General features: G+C 34.8%; 1 protein-coding gene across 1 annotated transcript; it reads right to left on the bottom strand.

The window, feature by feature from the left end:
• Positions 1 to 1039: 1039 nt before the first annotated feature.
• ALB (albumin) lies at positions 1040 to 19103 on the bottom strand. Its single transcript, XM_007998862.3, has 15 exons — positions 18971 to 19103; positions 18208 to 18265; positions 16933 to 17065; positions 14853 to 15064; positions 14168 to 14300; positions 13248 to 13345; positions 11530 to 11659; positions 10025 to 10239; positions 8471 to 8603; positions 7281 to 7378; positions 5953 to 6091; positions 4967 to 5190; positions 3637 to 3769; positions 2955 to 3022; positions 1040 to 1205 (listed from the first exon to the last, which is right to left on the bottom strand). The coding sequence occupies exons 1-14, from the start codon at positions 19047 to 19049 to the stop codon at positions 2981 to 2983; spliced, it is 1827 nt and encodes a 608-aa protein (XP_007997053.1). The 5' UTR covers positions 19050 to 19103; the 3' UTR covers positions 1040 to 1205; positions 2955 to 2980.
• Positions 19104 to 19871: the final 768 nt, after the last annotated feature.

Genomic DNA, 19871 nt, shown 5'->3' with positions numbered 1-19871 from the left:
TTGATTTGCATTTCTCTGATTATTAGTGATGATGAGTATTTTTTCATGTTTGTTTTCAATTTGTATATCTTCTTTTGAGAATTGTCTATTCAAGTCCTTAGCCCACTTTTTGATGGGATTTTTTTTTCTTGTTGATTTGTTTGAGTTCATTGTAGAGTCTGGATATTAGTCCTTTGTCAGAAGTATAGATTGTGAAGATTTTTTTTTCTCACTCTGTGGGTTGTCTGTTTACTCAGCTGACTGTTTCTTTTGCCATGCAAAAGCTCTTTAATTTAATGAAGTCCAGGCAATTTATCTTTGTTTTTATTGCATTTGCTTTGGGTTCTTGGCCATGAAATCCTTGCTTAAGCCCATATCTAGAAGTGTTTTTCCAATATTATCTTCTAGAATTTTTATAGTTTTAGGTCTTAGATTTAAGTTCCTTGTCCATCTTGAGTTGATTTTTGTATAAGGTGAGAGATGAGGATCTAGCTTCAGTCTCCTACATGTGCTTGCCAATCATCCTGGCACCATTTGTTGAAAAGGTTGTCCTTTCCCCACTTTATGTTTTTGTTTGCTTTGTCTAAGATCAGTTGGCTGTAAGTATGTGGATTTATTTCTGGGTTCTCTATTCTGTTCCATTGGTCTATGTGCCTATTTTTATACCAGTACCTTGCTGTTTTGGTGACTGTGGCCTTATAGTGTAGTTTGAAATCAGGTAATTTGTTCTTTTTGCTTGGTCTTACTTTGGTTCTGCAGGCTCTTTTTTGATTCTGTATGAATTTTAGAATTGTTTTTTCTAAGGTAAAAGTCATGTTTTATATTCCTTACTTATACTTTTTGTTCTTTTATTCAGAATTATCATAATGTCAAAATATTATTTTGAATGTTCATAATCCATAACTTAGAAGAGTATTAATGTTTTATTGAATTAGCCCACAAGAAACTAGAAATCCTCTACTGAAGTGGAATAAGAGAGAGCACTGGAACTTCCACAGAACCTACAGAATTTTCAGGATAGCAATACACCTTTGAAAAATAACAGTGCTGGACCACTGTATTAGATTCTTTCCATTTTTTATTAATTGAAGCACAGAGAAAAGAGGCAAAATGATTAAAGAAATTTATGGTTTTTTAGACAGGGTGTTGGCTTTATACCAATGAAAAAGAAAAACAGATGAATAAGCTTTTGATCTTCATTTTATTTCTCTTGTTCTCATGGTAGGCTGGAAAACAAAAGGACAAATATGTCTTATTTGTAAAATGGCATGTGTTTTTCAAATCTATTAAAATAAATGCCAAATTACTTAGATCATCTTTCTGCAATAAGTGAAAACAAGTTAAGCCTGCCTTAGACTTATGGCTGCTGAATTTTCCTTCTGTGGGGGTAGGCAAGGGGACACACCAATAAATGTTAAGTTCCTTTTTCACCATTGGTGAAAGGGAACACTATTGGTGCCATCAGACTCCTCAAGCTTCAAAGTCAGAGGCTTTTCATCATCACTCCTTGGAGTTATTTACTCAACCCCTACTTCTCATCTAAGTTAGTACAAGCAAAAAGGTGTCTTCTCTATTTTTTTTTTTTTTTTTTTTTTTTTTTTTTTGAGACAGAGTCTCGCTTTGTCTTCAGGCTAGAGTGCAGTGGTGCAATCTCGGCTCAATGCAACCTCTGCCTCCCGGGTTCAATCGATTCTCCTCCTTCAGCCTCCTGAGTAGCTGGGACTACAGGTGTGTGCCACCACAGCCGGCTAATTTTTGTATTTTTAGTAGAGACGGGGTTTCACCACGTGGCCAGGATGGTCTAGATCTCTTCATCTCGTGATCCACCTGCCTCGGCCTCCCCAAGTGCTGGGATTATAGGCGTGAGCCACCGCGCCTGGCCAAAAACGTATCTTCTCAAAGTTAGAACCCTATGAAGAATATCTTTCCACTGAGCACCAGAACAAGTCACATTTTCACACGACCAAATTTGTGGAGATTCAAAGTTTCTTTCTTGCCTGAATGCATAATATGCAGGTATCATCACATGGGCAAAGAGGAAGTTAAATCATAGTAGTGGAATAGACATCACAGTCAAATTGGAAAATATGAAAATAATTCATGTTTAAAAAGTAGTTGAAGCCAAGCGTGGTGGCTCACACCTGTAATCCCAGAACTTTTTGGGTGGGGCTGAGGTGGAAGGATTGCCTGAGCCCAGGAGTTTGAGACCAGCCTGGGGCCCATAGAGATACCACCCCACCCCCGATCTCTATTTTTTTTAAAGTAGTTGAATAACATATTTTTAACAAAAACATGTTTTGTTGTTATTCTGTTTTTCAATTCTCCCAAAATATTATAAATAAAGTGGGTGAAACATGTTTATGTTCAAAGATCTACATTTTAAAGTGGGCCCTTTTGTCATAAGAAAATAAGTCCTATTAAAATTCAGCATGTTGACAAATTGGAAATGTAATAGCAGATTGTTCACTATAAAGTTCACAGAAGGTAGATCCATCATATTCTCCAACGGAAAGGATGAGTTGAACTATTAGGTTGAGCCATGTGAAATCATTGATATTCAACTGTTTTTGCCCTATAAAGCGCTCTTTCACATGGTTCAGTCTAATTCCTAGAGTATTCTCCTGCTGAGCCATCACTTACTTGGATGGCTCTGTATGCCACATCATATAAGTCAAAATAGGACAATGGGCAACACTGAAACTTTGGTTTGAATTTTGAATTTTGACCCTTTGGAAAATTATTTAACCTATGCTTTGATGTTTATCTTCATTTTCTCATTTACAAAATACAAATAATAGTGGTTCCCAACTCAGCAACTATTTTGAGAATTTTAAAAGCTAATATGTACATATATAAATAGTTTAGAATAGTGGTTGGTGCTGGTCTGTATGGCTCTTGGAAATGGTCAGTCAATTTTTGCTATTTTAATAATAACTATTATAGTTACTTTTTTAAAAATTTCAAAATATAGTTACCTGAGATGTTCTTAATTGTGACGTTTTTAGGCTAAGGCAGCTTGACTTGCAGCAACAAATTTTGGACCCTGAATACAAAGACATGACAGATGTTAGGAAAATACTAGCATTACTATTAGGATACAAAATTAACATTTGTGAAGCTATTGATGATTGCAAAGTGATTTCACGTGCATCATATCCTTTAATTCCAATTTACTACTATAATCTCTGGACGGAAGCTCACAGACATAGTTGTCGCCAAAGGAATTAAAAAAAGATACTGTCAGGCCATAAGGGGCAATTTTAAGTGATTTAGACATTTGAATGTAAATTCTCCCACTAACCTATAAAATCAACTAAACCACAAACCACCACTTTTCATGAAAATGTTTAAATAAATTAATGTTTTGATTTCATAATCAAAATATTTTAGGCCTTACAAACACTCCTATTAATATTCATAAGCATCACAAATTTGGAAACAGAACAGGCATTATAAACGTTTAATAGTATGGCACAATAGAGCTGGAGATAAAAACAAAGTGTTATTTTATTCATTTTGTAAGACAATTGTTTGTAAAATAAGATCCCTGTACCACATGTACAAAGTCTCCTTTGATATATAAATCCCTAAGCCGTAGCCTAACCAAACATGCAAAAATGAATACTGGACATATTAAAATGAAGAGAACTGTAGTACCTCCTCGGCAAAGCAGGCCTCCTTATCGTCAGCCTTGCAGCACTTCTCTACAAAAGCTGCGAAATTCTCCATAACACCTTTCAGTTGCTCTTTTGTTGCCTTAGGCTTGTGTTTCACGAGCTCAACAAGTGCACTGAGTTTGAATGGAAAAAAGAAAAAAAAAAAACAGAAAAAACATTACTCACATATAAGAAAAATGGAGATAGTAAGGATGGTAGTCCCATCATTTAAGATTACAAATTTTGGAGCCACGTAACTCTGAATAGTTTGGGGCTCAGGCATACCACTGCAAGTCTCAATATTCTCATCTGCCTGATGAGGATAATAAAATCCACCTTCATGGAGTTGGTAGGAAGATCAACTGAAACAATCAGTATAAACCACTCATCACGTTATGTAGTGTCAACAAATCTCTTTTCAGTAAATCTCTGGAAAGAGTATGTCATTGCGATTATATATTATTCAGATTTTGGAAGTGCCACATTATGTCATATTGAGTTTTATAGCTACTTAAGAGCTAAAAATGATCCTTAAAAGTTTAATTATCCTGGATTTTATTTAAAATTTTTCTCATCTATAAAGATGAGAATCTTTATAGTTGGTCCTTAAACTTCGCTCCATTCAAAGCTAGTAGTGGGGAGGCTATAGAAAATAAGGCTATCCAAACTCATGGGAGCTGCCAGTTCTCTTTCATTGACATCTGCAAAGACAACAATGCCAGGGAGAGATTTGTGTGGGCATGACAGGTTTTGCAGTATTACTCTTAAGCCTAGACCATGATTACAGCCCACAAGAGATAACAGCAACTTTCTATAGCTAAATTTCACGCAATTATAACCCCTGTGATAGCAATAGGGAGTTGAGCTTCAGGGTTTGCATTTCTAGATGCTTTTTTATCCGAGTCTCATTCTCAAAAGTCACAGCTTGGGGGTTTGTTTCATGTGTGGGTCCACCATAGCGCAAACTTAAAATAATTATTTACATCTAGAAATAAATTATCCTATGATTCCTACTAACTAATTTGCCATGTGCACAGTTTTATCAGTTAATTGTTCATCTTTTTCTACTGAACATAGCCTAAGATGTTATTCTGCTGTGGCTTTAATCCACAATATTACTCTGAATAATTTTAGCAATATTATAACAGAGGATTTTGTCTTTAAAAAGTTATTCATTTCATTCTGGGTACTTTTATCAGCATAATAAGGGCAACATTCCAATACTTTCCTCTAAGAAATATAATCACTACTTCAGGAAAATGTTGCTAATTTGAACTGACAGTTCTTGCTATCAAGACTACAAACCCGTGTAGTAATGAAATACTCCTCACGTTTGTTTCTTGACTTGTTTCTCCTTCTCAGAAAGTGTGCACATATCTGCATGGAAGGTGAATGTTTCAGCATTAAACGCTTTGGGAACATATGCTTCATCGAGTTCCAGAGCAGAAAAGCATGGTCGCCTGTTCACCAAGGATTCCGTGCAGCATTTGGTGACTTTCTCACTTACTGGCGTTTTCTCATGCAACACACATAACCGGTTCAGGACCACGGACAGCTAAAGAACAGGCAGGAGAGCAGAAATTCAAAAGATGTGAAGCTGAAAATTTTCTACTAAAAATAAAAAAAATTAGCTGGGTATGGTGACACATGCCTGTAGTCCCAGCTACTCGGGAGGCTGAGGCAGGAGAATCGCTTGAACCCAGGAGGCAGAGGTTGCAGTGAGCCGAGATGGCACTACTGCACTCCAGCCTGGGCAACAGAGCCAGACTCCATCTCAAAATATATATACATATATGTATTTATATATAATAAATATGCATATTTATTATATATAATATATTATTTGTATATTGTATATTATTAATATATTATTAATACATATTATTAATTAGTTTATATAATAATGCATTGCCTTCACATATTAATATATAATTAATTATATACTTAATATATAATATTAATAATATATTAATATATAATATTAATTATATTAAAAATAATATAGTATGCAATATTATATATTATTAATAACTAATTAATATATAAATATATAATGTATTGGTATATATAATTAATATATAATATATATTTATATATAATAAATATATAAAATATATATAATATTAAAAATATATATATATATAAAATCTTTGGGACCCTGGCTGCCAATATCACAAATACACATGCATACATGCACACACACGCACACAAATATGCACACACACATCACTCCCTTCTGCTTATGAAAGCTAGCATTATCAATATCTAAAGGTAAAATTTTTTCATTATTAATTTATTATATTTTTTAAAGACTCACATAGTCTTCTGCACAGGGCATTCTTTTTGCTTCAGCAAGTTTACAACATTTGGCGCCCACTTTTCCTAGGTTTCTTGAGACCTCTACAAGAGTTGGAGTTGACACTTGGGGTACTTTCTTGGTGTAACGAACTAATAGCCTGAAGAAAAGAAGTCCATGTGTTTTCAGCAAGGCAAGAAACTGTCTAGCATAGTAGATAAAACAGAGAACACTTGGCCGGAATCAACTAAGATGTTCCTATATTCCATTCATCATATTATCTCCATCTGCAGAGTAGTGGGTTAGTGGAGGGGAGAAAACTTTCTCCTGAACAACTAGTCAAACCTGGCTTTGAGTTCCACCTGTACTACTTGTATAATCTTGGGAAAGTGAGTTACCTACTTCAGTGACATTAATAAATTTATTAATTTCTTCTTTCAATAAAACCTGGAGAGAGCTTCATATATATCAGCATGTGCTAAACTTGAAAGATACAAGTAGAAAATGGAAGAAAATATATCTGACTCAATAGGGATAGTTCAAGGGTTAAATTAAAAGTAGTAAAGTATTATAATTAATCTGACATGGTACCTAATATATAATAATCATGTATTAAGAATGCCAGTCACCATTAAAAGTCAATGTATGATTGTAGTCTACTTGAGGAAAGAAACTATGTCTTGTTCACTGTTATTATCCCTAAAATCAATAATCAGAAGAGCACTATGTGTATGAGCCACACAATAAATATCTACTGTATAACATCTCTCTTCTTGTTCTTAACCTTCATAGATAAGGTTCTATTGAATTGGGACATTAGTCCACAAGCCATTCTGTCTCTGTCTCTTCCATGGAGGGAAATTCCACAGAAACACAAGGTTTAACCATCAGACACTAGGTGCATCTCCCAAACAACCTGAATTTAATATTCAAACATGAATCTAAATTCATTTGTTACATTTTGTGTTCAGCTCACATATTACTTTTTGAGCGACTGCTATTCAAGGCCTACTACTTCCTGCTCTACAAAATATTGCCATGTTCTATTTGCCCATTAACTATTTCTTAACCTTCAAGGGACATCCTCAGTTCGATATACCAAGATTTCGTATTTACCCTCCCAGTCTACATACTTCCAGTCTTAAGAGAACAATGTTTAGACTACATTCAAATATAGGCCTCTCCACCCCATCAACTATTTTATCTCTCCTCTCCTATCTTTCTTGACAAAGAGTGATTAGAAATATGTAATGTATTCTCATTCTTAGAAGTTTTATGCTAGGTGGCTCATATATTAAGTCTTAAATAATTACAAATTGATCAAAAATCAATCAATAAAAATTACTTACGCATTCTGGAATTTGTATTCTCCAAGCTGCTCAAAAAGTTCACAATTTTGTTTGACTAAATTCTGAGGCTCTTCCACAAGAGGTTGAAATTCATCAAACTGAAACATAGAAGAATTGTGTTGAGAGTATTATGCCTGAGGATCAGATGCAGGTTGTTTTTCACCCCTCTGCTCAGAATGATATCCTTTCTCCTTTCTACTCAAAGCCACACAAACAGATGAATATCAATGCCACGCTGTCACATTACATTCAAACGATTTATTTGGTGAGCTTGCATCATGTAAGTGGCTAAGAATATTCAGGCTCTGAAGTTCAATGGCCAGTGTTTGAGCCAAGTTATCTAACTCATTCTTCAATTGTGCAATTTTACTTACAATCTCCACATTTCAGAATCCTTATCCCTAAAAGAGGGCAAAGATGGTACTCAACTCATAGAGCTGCTTTGTAAACCAGTTAAGCTAATGAAATTAAACAGTGCCTTGCATGTAATAAAAGTTTAGTAAGTTATGGCTATGATTATACATATTATTATTATTAGTTCACCTTTCTAGTTAGATTCTGGGCTCTCCAAAATGAGAGATTTTACCTTGGTCATTGGTCGTGCATGGTGCCTGGCATCTAGTAGCTTCTTGACAGAGGAAAAAATGAGTTTTATCTGATTCTGAATAGTTTGGAAACCATTACATATGCTAGTGGGAACCCTAAAAGTCCTCCAGAACAGATTTCTTCTCCTAACTTAATTTCCTGTACAACTACTCCTAAACATTCTCAAAAAGATTTGAAAATCTTCTAAAGGGACAGGTTCTATAATTTGCCTGAAGATACTAATTCTAGTACTTGATTAGTCCTGGGATCAGGTTAACTCACTTTACATCTAAGTTAAATATCTTCTAATTAACAGTTAAATTTACTTTAAGTTATTTTGTTCTCAGGATTGTGAAAAAGAGAAAAAAAGATCAAAATTTCACAGAGATTGCTCTACTCAGATCATTCTATTCTAGACTAGTCTAAATTTTGTTAATCATTCTAAGGCTACTTTTTCTATCATGTTTAAGATTGCAGAATTGAAACCATCTCAAGAAAAGATCTAAATTGCACTGTATATCATTTTACATTCTTGCATTATTTTTCTTTCTCATTATTGGAATCATCAGTCAAAGAACAACATTTTTTTCCAACAATAAACCTACCACTTTAGCATAGCATTCATGAGGATCTGCAGCGGCACAGCACTTCTCTAGAGTGGCTTCGTATGCCTTGGCAAGTCTCAGCAGCAGCATGACAGAGTAATCAGGATGCCTTCTTGCATATTCATACAAAAACCTAATTAAGATGAAAATAAAATAGACTTTGTTGGATAAATGAGCACCAAAAAAAAAATCACAAAGCTAACCTCAAAAGTAACTCATATTCCAAAAGTCTTAATTTGACTAAACCCCATGCAGTAAAGCTTAGTAGCTAAGGACTTGGGGTCCAGAGTTAAAGTTACCAAGGCTCAATTCCTAGCTCTGCCACCTATATTACTGCATCACCTTAGGCAACTTATTTAAATGATCAGAGCCTTTGTCTCCTTCTTGGTAGAATGGAGATAACAAGATAACAATAGTATTTGTCGGCTGGGCACCGTGGCTCATGCTTGTAGTCTCAGTACTCCAGGAGGCTGAGGCAGGCAAATCACCTGATGTCAGGAGTTTTAGACTAGCCTTACCAGCATGGTGAAACCCTGTCTCTACTAAAAATACAAAATTAGCCAGGCATGGTGGTGCGTGCCTGTAATCCTAGCTACTCGGGAGGCTGAGGCAGCAGAATCGTTTGAACCTGGGAGGTAGAGGTTGTGGTGAGCCAAGATGGTGCCATTGCACTCCAGCCTGGGCAACAAGAGGAAAACTCTGCCTCAAAAAAAAAAAAAAAAATGTTATCTGTCCCAGAAGGTGGATTATGATAACTACATGACATAATCTACACAAAGCACACACTGCTTGGCACATATGAAGTCTTTGATGAATGACACCTGTTATTTTTATTAATATTTTGTTTGATTTAAACTACATCTCAAAAGGATTTTGATAGATGGGTAGAGATATGTTCTTAAAATACTCTGTTTCTTCTCTGTATGAGTGAAATCTTGTAAGGTACATAATTTTATGAAATATTATTTAGTGCATAGCATGTTATCATAATCCAACAACAAAAATGCAAACTTTATCACCACACTTTCTGATAATATATAAACATTTATTTTGTAATTGAATTTCATACCATATTGCCATTATACTGAACTTCCAGTCTTTTCACCAAATATAAAGCACCTGATGTCAGACTCTATATTTCTTTTTATACTTCTTTGCTACCATTGTATAGATTAGATAGATAGACTAGATTAGATTAGATTAGTCAGACAGACAGGCAATACGTAGTCACACACATAAATGTTCAAGAACTACACCTGGAATGAATGAATGAAGTATACATTATATATACACAAAATGTTTCTAGAGGTATTTTCAGAAATATCCCTAAGGAGTAAGGAATGTTGAGTTTTTGCCATGAGCATATATTATTTTACGATAATGTATTTGACTAATGAACTATTTCAAAAATTGTTAAAGGCTGGGAAAGGGAAGGATGAAGAAACATTCTGGGCAGCAGGGAAATTGTAGCAATTCCACAGAAAAGCCTAGACCATCCTCCTAAGTTGTGAAGTCATACCAAAGCTATAAAAGAATAATTTCTTATCTACTTACATGCCCAGGAAGACATCCTTTGCCTCAGCATAGTTTTTGCAAACATCCTTACTCTCAACATAATCAGCAGCTAATGAAGGCAAGTCAGCAGGCATCTCATCATTTTCCACTTCGGCAAGGCAGTGGGATTTTTCCAACAGAGGTTTATCACAGCATTCCTTCAGTTTACTGGAGATTGAATCTTGATTTTCACACATATACTTGGCAAGGTCCGCCTATAAGTAAGTTGGTGGAAATTGTTCAACATGAATTGACATTGCTATACATTCTCCTCAGACCTTTATTAAATTGGTAGAACATATTCATTGTATTCTAAGACCATACACATGTGCCTTCTATGAACATACTCTGCTCCTAAACCTGGAGATGTAGATAGGACTACAAAAACATTCCCACTTGATTAAAATAGACTAATCAGTAGCAGGTGCTCAGCTCAGTTATTTATTAATTTTATGTTTCTACTGTTAGGTCATTTAAGTTTTTTTCATTAAAACTCAATGCTGTTTTTCCAAATAATCTCCCCAAAATTAAGTGCAGGCCTTTTGAAACCAAATAACCAAATAAAATATGGAAGATTTTTGAAAAATGAGTCAAGATCATAGCCATAGACCCTGCTTACATACATAAAATAGCTGCCTTAAATTTTCCAGAAAGTGCCACGAGAGATTAGGATTCTAGTATTTGCCCATAAGTTTAATCTTGAAGAAAGGGAGAAAGAAAATATTATAAGTTTGGAGAAAAGAGATATCATTCCAAATATTTGCACATCTAACAAAGACAGTTAATTAAGGGAAGGAATATAGAGAAGAAAAATACGTCATTTCCAAAAATCTCTTCAAGTAGTGATCTTCTCCAAGTCCACCTACCTCCCTCAAAAAATCTTCTTAGGCCGAGTACGATGGCTCATGCCTGTAATCCCAGCACTTTGGGACGCCGAGGCGGTGGATCACCTGAGGTCAGGAGTTCGAGACCAGCCTGGACAACATGGTGAAATCCCGCCTCTACTAAAAATACAAAATTAGCCAGGCATGGTGGCGCATGCATGTAATCCCAGCTACTTGGGAGGCTGAGGCATGAGAATCACTTGAACCCAGGAGGCAGAGGTTGCGCTGAGCCACGATCACACCATTGCACTCCAGCCTGGGCAACAAGAGTGAAACTCTGTCTCAAGAAAAGAAAAAAAAAATCTTCTTAGACCTCTACCTTGCAGATGTTCTGCCAAGTAGAACCTTGTAACTGTTCTACTTCAGTTTAAGCCTTTATTTACAGTTAGAGCATGAGTGAAAGGAGTTACAAATCAGTGAATGGGTTTATCAGGTAATTTATAGCCAGGTTAAAAACAGAAAGGTATCACCACCATAGGCACGGAAAGATTGAAGATAGGGCAGACAAAAGCACAGAAGACAATCTCAACCCACTGTCAGCTATCACTAATGATACCAAACGCATCCATTCTACCAACTTGAGTTTGCAAGCTACCAAAGAGCATGTCGATGACTCTTTACCCTGTCATCAGCACATTCAAGCAGATCTCCATGGCAGCATTCCGTGTGGACTTTGGTAAGATCTGTCACTAACTTGGAAACTTCTGCAAAATCAGCTTTGGGAAATTTCTGGCTCAAGCGAGCTACTGCCCTAAAAAGAAAATCGCCAATCAAAATGGTATTATCATGCAATATTTTATATGAAAGCACTAGGCAAATACTATTTCTCAAAAGAAAATTCAAAATGGACATACAGAAATATTTTTTAAAATTCATTAATTCTAGTTCTGAACCAAACGGTAATCATTTTTCCTTAGGGCAGAATCATCCATTTAAGAGTGTGTGTGTGGTGGGTAGAAATCTAGTAAGTCATAAAAGCAGAAATAAAAAAGGAACTCTAAAAGGGGTAACAGGCTGAGAAGCATCAGGTTTGGTGTCCAGATGTGACTTCCAGCTCTGGCTTTATCACTTGTTAGCAGCAGGACTTGTTAGCAGAGGGCTCAGCCTCTCTGAGCTTTAACCTCTGCAGTGCCATGACAACATGCTAAATTGAAGAATTCTTTTGAGGATTAAATTAGATAATACATACAAAAGCATTTTATAATCTAGGAAGTACTACACAAACTCCAATTATCTTTTTTCTCAATTGAAACACATTCTTTCTGACTTCTAAAGGTCTCTTAGAAAAGAAATCTTATAACTTCCACAGAATGAGGGAGTTTTTATTGATCATACTTATAAAAAGAAAGATCCAGCACTAGCTTCAAACTCTATGACAAGATGTAAACGTCTAATTTTCTTCATTCTCTAGTCATTTCACAGTTGCCAAAATCGGGTAAAGAAGACGTCTTTCCCAAAAATCAATCATAGCCTGTTTATCTGTGTATAATTTTATGTTGAGGTTGTTTTGTTTATAAACTTGGTTGATTTTGGTGGTGTAGATGGTAGGAATGATGAGCAAATACAGTTCAATTGACAGTTTCTAGAGAGCATGCATAACATCCGTTATTTTCATTTTATCTCCTGTTGTGTTGATTTGCTGTTGACTAACAGGTAAGGAGTGAGGGTGAGGGGGCAGCTAGTATTTTTCTTGACATGGCTATTAAAGTATGCTCCCAGAACCAACTAAGTGATATGAAAACAGAGGCTCAGGCAAAAACATGAGATAAAGATCAGAGCTGGAGTTATGCAAAAATAAGAAGTAACTTCAGCTTAGTTGGTGACTGAACTTAACTATAAGACATAAAAGGGCAAGCAAATAGTTTTAGATCATTGGGGGAAAGATAAAATTAAATAAAGGGATTATATATGTTGTATACTTGTATCAAAATATCTCATAAACCCCGTAAATATGTATACCTACTATGTATCCACAAAAATTAAAAATAACTTTAAAAAAATTAAATAAAGAAGCATGCTTACAGCTCTATAAAAATAACAAACCATTAGAATAAGAGTCCAAGTTTTCATAAATAAATAGAATTTAAATATCTGTCCCCTTTTTTAGGACAAAAAGGACAGTATCCTCTAAATTATTTGACTATTTAGAAAAGATTAAAAATAATGTCAAATTGACATTGATATTTGATTTTTACCTCTATTAGAGTTTTACCTTTTAGACAACCAAAGAAATGTATTTGACAGCACTTTGCAAAATGCATAAAAATGTACAATTTTGTCACTGAAGCATTATCATTTACATCATTATAAAGATGCTAACTATGTTCAAAAATATTTACCATGCTTTGAAAGCTCTGTCTCCGAATTTTTGGAGACTGGCACACTTGAGCCTCTGTTTGGCAGACGAAGCCTTCCCTTGATCCCGAAGTTCATCAAGCTACAAAAAGGAATAATTTGATGAAAATTAGAAGAAAAATTCTATATAAAACACCCCTCCATAAGCTCAGATGAAACTGCCAAATTAAATTTTGAAGACATAATTTATGCCTAAATTCCCAAGTACTCCTTTCAGTGAATAACGATTTTGCTCTGTAAGAAAAGGAAAGATCATTGGATCATTCTGGTCATAGTGGAATTACCTACGCAGTTAGAAACTAACTGGAAACATTGCCAGGGAAAAGAGTCTTAAAAGTGGGAGAAAAGTCAGAGAAAGAGTACACTAATATCCCAGGGACTGCAATTTTGCTAATTTTTAAATTTTGTGTATAATTCATTTCAGTCTCTCCTCCATCAACATCAGTAAACTCCTCAGAAAAGAAAATAAAGCATTCCATAATATATATTTATGGAATGAATGCATGAACTCAGGCATCTAGATGCAGTAAAAGTCTCTACTTTGAATTCCCTCCCTAATAAAAATGATCATGAAAAGACAAACAAGAACTGTGGCCCCTTGCTGTGCAATTTGACAAACAAGTTTCAGTGTTTCACTATAGTGATCACTGCCATAAAAAGTGGTGAAATGTTTAAACACATGCACAGTGATTACCTCTGTCAGATCATCATTGGCAAATCTTAAAAGAAGAAATGAGAGTGTAGGCCTTCAAAGATGAAAGATTTTCAAGAGAGATAAAAGGAAGGCTTTTTTGGCCATGTCGGGAAGTTTATATCAGACACTCAGTTTCCCGAAATCTAGCCACAAAATGGACAAAATCAGGTTGGATTATGAACTCCTTTTTTCTCTTCTTTCGCACAATACCTTTGGTAAGAGGCAGGCAGCTTTATCAGCAGCTTGACAACATTCTGCAAAAGCAGCTTTATACCTTGCAGCAAAGAAAAGGAGTTCTGGGGCATAAAAGTAAGGATGTCTTCTGGCAACTTCATATAAGTATCTACATTTTGAAAAAGAAAAACAGTCACTTTTCTATAGCAGACAGTATTACAGAAATAATTGCAATTGACATTCTCCCCAGAACCTCCAAAATCCAAATACATCTAATTAACCAGTTAAGCTCAATTTGCACATGATGGTCTTGTCTTTGACATTCTTTAAGTCTGTGGAAAAAAGGGTTAAGTTTGTGTGCGTGTGTGTCTGTGTGTGTGTGCCTAAATGGTTAAATTTTGGCAATATAATGTTGCTGACTAAAACGAAATCAATTATGACAACTATATATAAATATCTTCATAATACATTAAATATATCTATCTTAAATTTTTCAGAAAGGTTGTATCCTGTTTCGATAAACTTCAAAATATCTTTGATCATATTTTTTGCTGTGTAGAATTTTGTGGTATCAAATACTACTTCTCTAAAAAATCATCATAACAAAACTTCCAAGTCTTAATGTTGAAAATATTTTTGTTATGGTAATTTTTATATAGTGTTGGCCTATGGAGTTACTCCATGCTTTTTAATTTTGAAGTATAAACATCCGATTACTTACTTTTTCAAAAATGTCACTTCATTGTCATGAAAAGCAGTGCACATCACATCAACCTCTGGTCTCACCAAAGGGGGGAGGTTCGGGTTGTCATCTTTGTGTTGCAGGAAGCATTCATTTCTCTCAGGTTCTTGTTTTGCACAGCAGTCAGCCATTTCACCATAGGTTTCACGAAGAGTTGCGACTGTGCATAATTTGTCTCCAAAAAGAGTATGCTAAATGGAAGAAAGCAGGTTTCAGTTGCTGGACAATACCTTTTTTCTTTATAGCCAAAGAACAGTAGAAAGGATTTAATATATTGGTTAAGCTTGGTAAGGAAATTATTTAAAAATCCACTTTTCCTCCCAACCCAGGTTTAGAGTTTCCAATGATTTAACCATCTCTATATAATTTTCATAAGAATTAACTGTCGCACTATAACTATGGTGAATAAAACAGGGCAAAAAGACAGTCAATAGCTTTAAGGAAAGTTATATGACCCCTATTTCAAAACCTAAAACTAAAGGGTAAGAGCAATCATTATAACAGAAATCAAGGGAAAATAAGCTTCTAAGCAGCATGTGAATTCACCTAGGGCAAAAAATCATTCAAATAGTTTCTCATTTCATCTGCCCCCTTTCTAGAGGGCCATTTTTTAGTATATGCTGTTGAAAACTGAGGAGTAACACAATCTATCATATATTAAGTGACTATTAAGATGTAGACATTTTTCTTCTAGAAATGTTATCTAAAATCACTTTCCAATAAATGAGTCCTTTCCTTATCTCTAATTTTTATTATGAAAGTAACTGTAACCCCAGGGAAAATATACTACTCCAGACAGAATTTATTAATTTTTCTATGTATTTTTAAGAATTCTTATGTAGTGCCATAGTATTGTGTAAAGTTAAAGTCCTGACTCTGCTGTGAGGGAGAGGTACATAATAAAAAGGGGAAAGGCTCCAGTGATAAAAACTCGCCTTGCCCACAAGAAGTATATATAGATTGAGTGGTAAGAGAAAGATAAACCTGTCCTTGTTTTGAAGATTGATCTGGAAATACTAAAAATTTAAAATTCTTCAACATGACTAAGTACTCTACTTTTTTTATTGTAAAAACTATCTAAAGATACTTTAGATACTTTGTAAAGATACAAAGATATCTAAAATGAGGAATATACAGCTGTATTATTATTCCACCCAGGTAACAAAATTAGCATAGAAATCAGTTGGTGTTTTCTGATGACAAAAACCACGCTATCATCTCTAAGAGATAGTAGCTCTCCTGTGTTCATTGCCACACTATCCATAATAGTCAAGATGTAGAAAACCAACCTAAATGTCCATGAACACATTACTGGATAAAGAAAATGTGGTATACACATGCACTGGAATATTATTCAGTCTTGAAAAGAAGGAAATACTGCAATAGGCAACAACATGGTTGGACTTTGAATGCATTATGCTAAGGGAAATAAGTCACAAAAAGATAAACAGTACATGATATCACTTATATGAGGTAGCTAAAATAGTCAAACTCATAGAATCAAAGAGTATAATGATGGCTTCCAGTGGCTGGGGGAGGAGGAAATGAGGGGTTACTAATCAATGGACACAAAGTTTTAATAAAGTAAGATGAGGAAGCTGTACAACAGTGTACCCATAGTTAACAATAACGGATTGTACACTTAAAAATGTAAGAGGGTAGATCTCACGTTAAGGGTTCTTACCATAATAAAATAAGATAAATAAATAAATAATACATGCTATCATATCCCTATTAGCCTCTACAAAAGAAAACCAAACCTCAAATTTTAAAAAGAGGTATCTACAAATGACAAATTGCCATTTAAATACACCATGACTATTGTGTTTGGTCTCAATAAAGAAATGTTTTTAAAACTGTGGGCATAGCTAAAGCATCTCTATCCCAAAAGAAACAATGGCTTATCAGTCTATGAGCAACTTTTGAGTGTTTCTTACAAATCGGGACGTTTAATAATCATTGAGAAAACAAAACAAAAAAAACAAAAAAAAAATTCCTTTGAAATGCTTGGGATTACTTCAAACAGCAGGAAGAATCTCCAAAATTAGAATGTACTTACAAGTGATTTGTCACAATTTTCAGCTGACTCATCAGCAACACATGTTTTTGCAAATTCAGTTACTTCATTCACTAATTTTACATGCTCTTCAAATGGACACTGCTGAAGATACTGAGAAAAAGCAACCAGCACCCTGAAACAAAGGATGTAGAAAAATGTAGTGTAATAAAACTTTAATATGTAACAGATTGCTATGCTAGAGAACAAATCATGTATGGGTATACGTTCTATCTTTTATACATCTTCTTCACCATTATCCAGAAAGCCTATTCATATCAGGTATGATCTGAGGCCTAGATAGGCATGTGTGGCTTCCTAGGCAAAGAGGATGGTAGTTCCCTGATGTTTATATGCGTGTGTGTGTCAGTAGATGCACACACATAGATCAAGCAAGCAAATTGTATGCTAAATAGATCTAATTGTCAAGACTAGGCATTTTAAAAATCCTTAGAATTACTTAAAACTAAAACAAATCCCACACTTTTCCTTTTTTGAGACAAGGTCTCACTCTGCCACCCAGGGTGGAGTGCAGTGGCACAATCGTGGCTCACGGTAGCCTTGACCCCTCAGGTCCAAGCGATCCTTCTACCTCAGCCTCCTAGGTAGCTAGGATTACAAGCATGTGCCACCATGCCTGGCTAATTTTTTTTTTTTTTTTTTTTTTCAGAGACTTGCCCAGGCTGGTCTCGAACTCCTGGGCTCATACAATCCTCCTGCATCAGCCTTCCAAAGTGCTGGGATTACAGGTGTGAACCATCGCATCTGATCCCCACACATCTCTTTAATTAGCCTGTAGGATTAGGTAGACGTTTTAAAAACAAACTATTTTCTCATTTTTTACTAGATTAAAAAATATTTAAATATTCCCAATTCAGCACAGGAGTGTTTGCTATGTAAAGAAGATTTAGTGGGTAAGCCACCAAAGGAAACCTATATTAAAGTCCTTTCCACCAAGCAAGTTCCAGAGCTGTACTGTCCAATACAGTAGCCATTAGCCACATGTGACTATATACATTCAAATTAACTACAATTAAATACGATTTATGTTTTTGTTTCTCAGTTGCACTTGTCATATTTGAAGTACTCAATAGCCATGTGACCAGTGACTACCTTATTGGATTGCCCAGATACAGAATATCTTCCTCAATGCAGAAAACTCTACTAGACAGCACTGTTTTAGAATCTGAACCTGATGACAAGGAAATAGAAGCATTTTAGAATAATAAACAACACTATTAGAAACATTAAATTTGATTCATCGATATTTTCACTTACAAGCCTTTGAAATGTTCTTCTCCCAAATCTTTAAACCGATGAGCAATCTCACTCTTGTCTGGGCAAGGGGAGAAAAAAAAGGGTTGTTAAATACTGAAGAAAACAAGAAGTAATAATGTTACTTTTTATATTTCTTTCCATTTGACTTAGATTATGCATTTGTTTCAAAATATTGGGCTCTGATTCCTACAGAAAAAGTCAGGATAATGGTGAATTATTTCTTCTGCCTTTAAACAGAGGAATAATTCAATTATCAAGAATACTATTTTTAAAATTATTAGATATTTATAGTTTTCTATTCAAACTTAGGTAATATCTAATACTCTGTTAGTGTATATCAACAGCAACTGAGAAGACAGACTAAAATGAAAGTAAATATAAATACAAGTTCTATTTATGAGATCAACAGCACAGGTTTTGTGGCTTTTAAATAAAGCATAGTGCAATGGATAGGTCTTTGGGACAGTTATGAATTCAATCTTCAACTCTGTTCTGTGAAGTTTAAGTCACTCTAAGTTACTTTGCACTTTCCTTAGTGGGCAAAAGAAAATTACAGCCACTAAACAATTCTGACCTTTTATTTTACCTAGGATGTTTGAATTTTATTAATAAGATAACCTTGTAAGACTTCACAAATACAAAATACTATCCCATTTTAGAAATACATGACAAAATAATTCTTTAAAGATGCAGAGTTTACTAAAACTTTATTTTACTAGGAAAATAGAATAAAAGTTGAACAATAGAAAAATGGATTTCTTACGTGCATCTCGACGAAACACACCCCTGGAATAAGCTGAGCTAAAGAGAAAGAGAAGGGAAATAAAGGTTACCCACTTCATTGTGCCAAAGGCTCGTGGGATTGACAGAAGAGAAAAGCTAGGACAAACGGAGGGAAATTAGCACTAATATACTTCTTCAACCAATAATTGTAGATTATTAACTAGACTCATCTTTGTATTTCATTGGCTCCCAACAGATTACAAAATTCATAATATTCTTGCCAAAAAATTGTTTGACTAAATCCCTTGTGTATATTTACCATCTGGAACTGTTTTCTCCACAAAACCTTGTCAATGTATTAAAGTTGTGTAAAACGTCTTATCAAATTTTACATAAGAGTTTAAACGATTTGTATCTTTTATTCATTACCATGGTCTTTAACTGTAATTTCCCATTTGAACGTTTTAGTTCTCGGTGTTTGCAATTTAGTTCTCAATGTTTAGTAATTAGTAACCAAACTAAATACTTTGCTTAGAAATAAGACATACTGAAAGAGTTAAGTCCCAAATTGCATCTATTGCTAATTCCAAGTGTGCTTTTATCTATAATGAAAAATTTACACACGAGTGCTCATGCATGCACACACACCTATACATACATACATATTTTAGGGCTTCTGTGTCTTTTTTACTATTCTGAAGCCATTTTGTCTGAAAAAGTTGATGTTGCCTCAGATACAAACTAAGAAAAAGACATAGCAACAATAACAAGTAAGATAGGACTTAGAAATTCCATGTTCCCATTCCTGCTGTGGCCCACATGTGATTCAGGCCCTGAGCTAGGCTATTTAGATTCAGTGTGGGTATATCACATGGGATCTTCAGTTAAGGAGAGATGGAGAGGAAAATGGACCCAAATGAGATGACGATTATCTTTGCCAT

Source organism: Chlorocebus sabaeus, chromosome 7, assembly GCF_047675955.1.
Source record: "Chlorocebus sabaeus isolate Y175 chromosome 7, mChlSab1.0.hap1, whole genome shotgun sequence".
Lineage (NCBI taxonomy): Eukaryota > Metazoa > Chordata > Mammalia > Primates > Cercopithecidae > Chlorocebus > Chlorocebus sabaeus.
Note: the sequence above shows the minus strand (reverse complement) of the source record. Positions and strands in the feature narration are given on the sequence as shown.

What these genes read in the sequence shown, in the direction of transcription:
- ALB (XM_007998862.3), bottom strand. Translation starts at nt 19,049, where the DNA reads ATGAAGTGGGTAACCTTTATTTCCCTTCTCTTTCTCTTTAGCTCAGCT. An exon ending in TTGAATGTGCTGATGACAGG is followed by an intron (nt 10,240 to 11,529) that starts GTAAAGAGTCAT and finishes ACTTACTTATAG; the next exon opens with GCGGACCTTGCCAAGTATAT. An exon ending in ATGAATGCTATGCTAAAGTG is followed by an intron (nt 7,379 to 8,470) that starts GTAGGTTTATTG and finishes TCTATGTTTCAG; the next exon opens with TTTGATGAATTTCAACCTCT.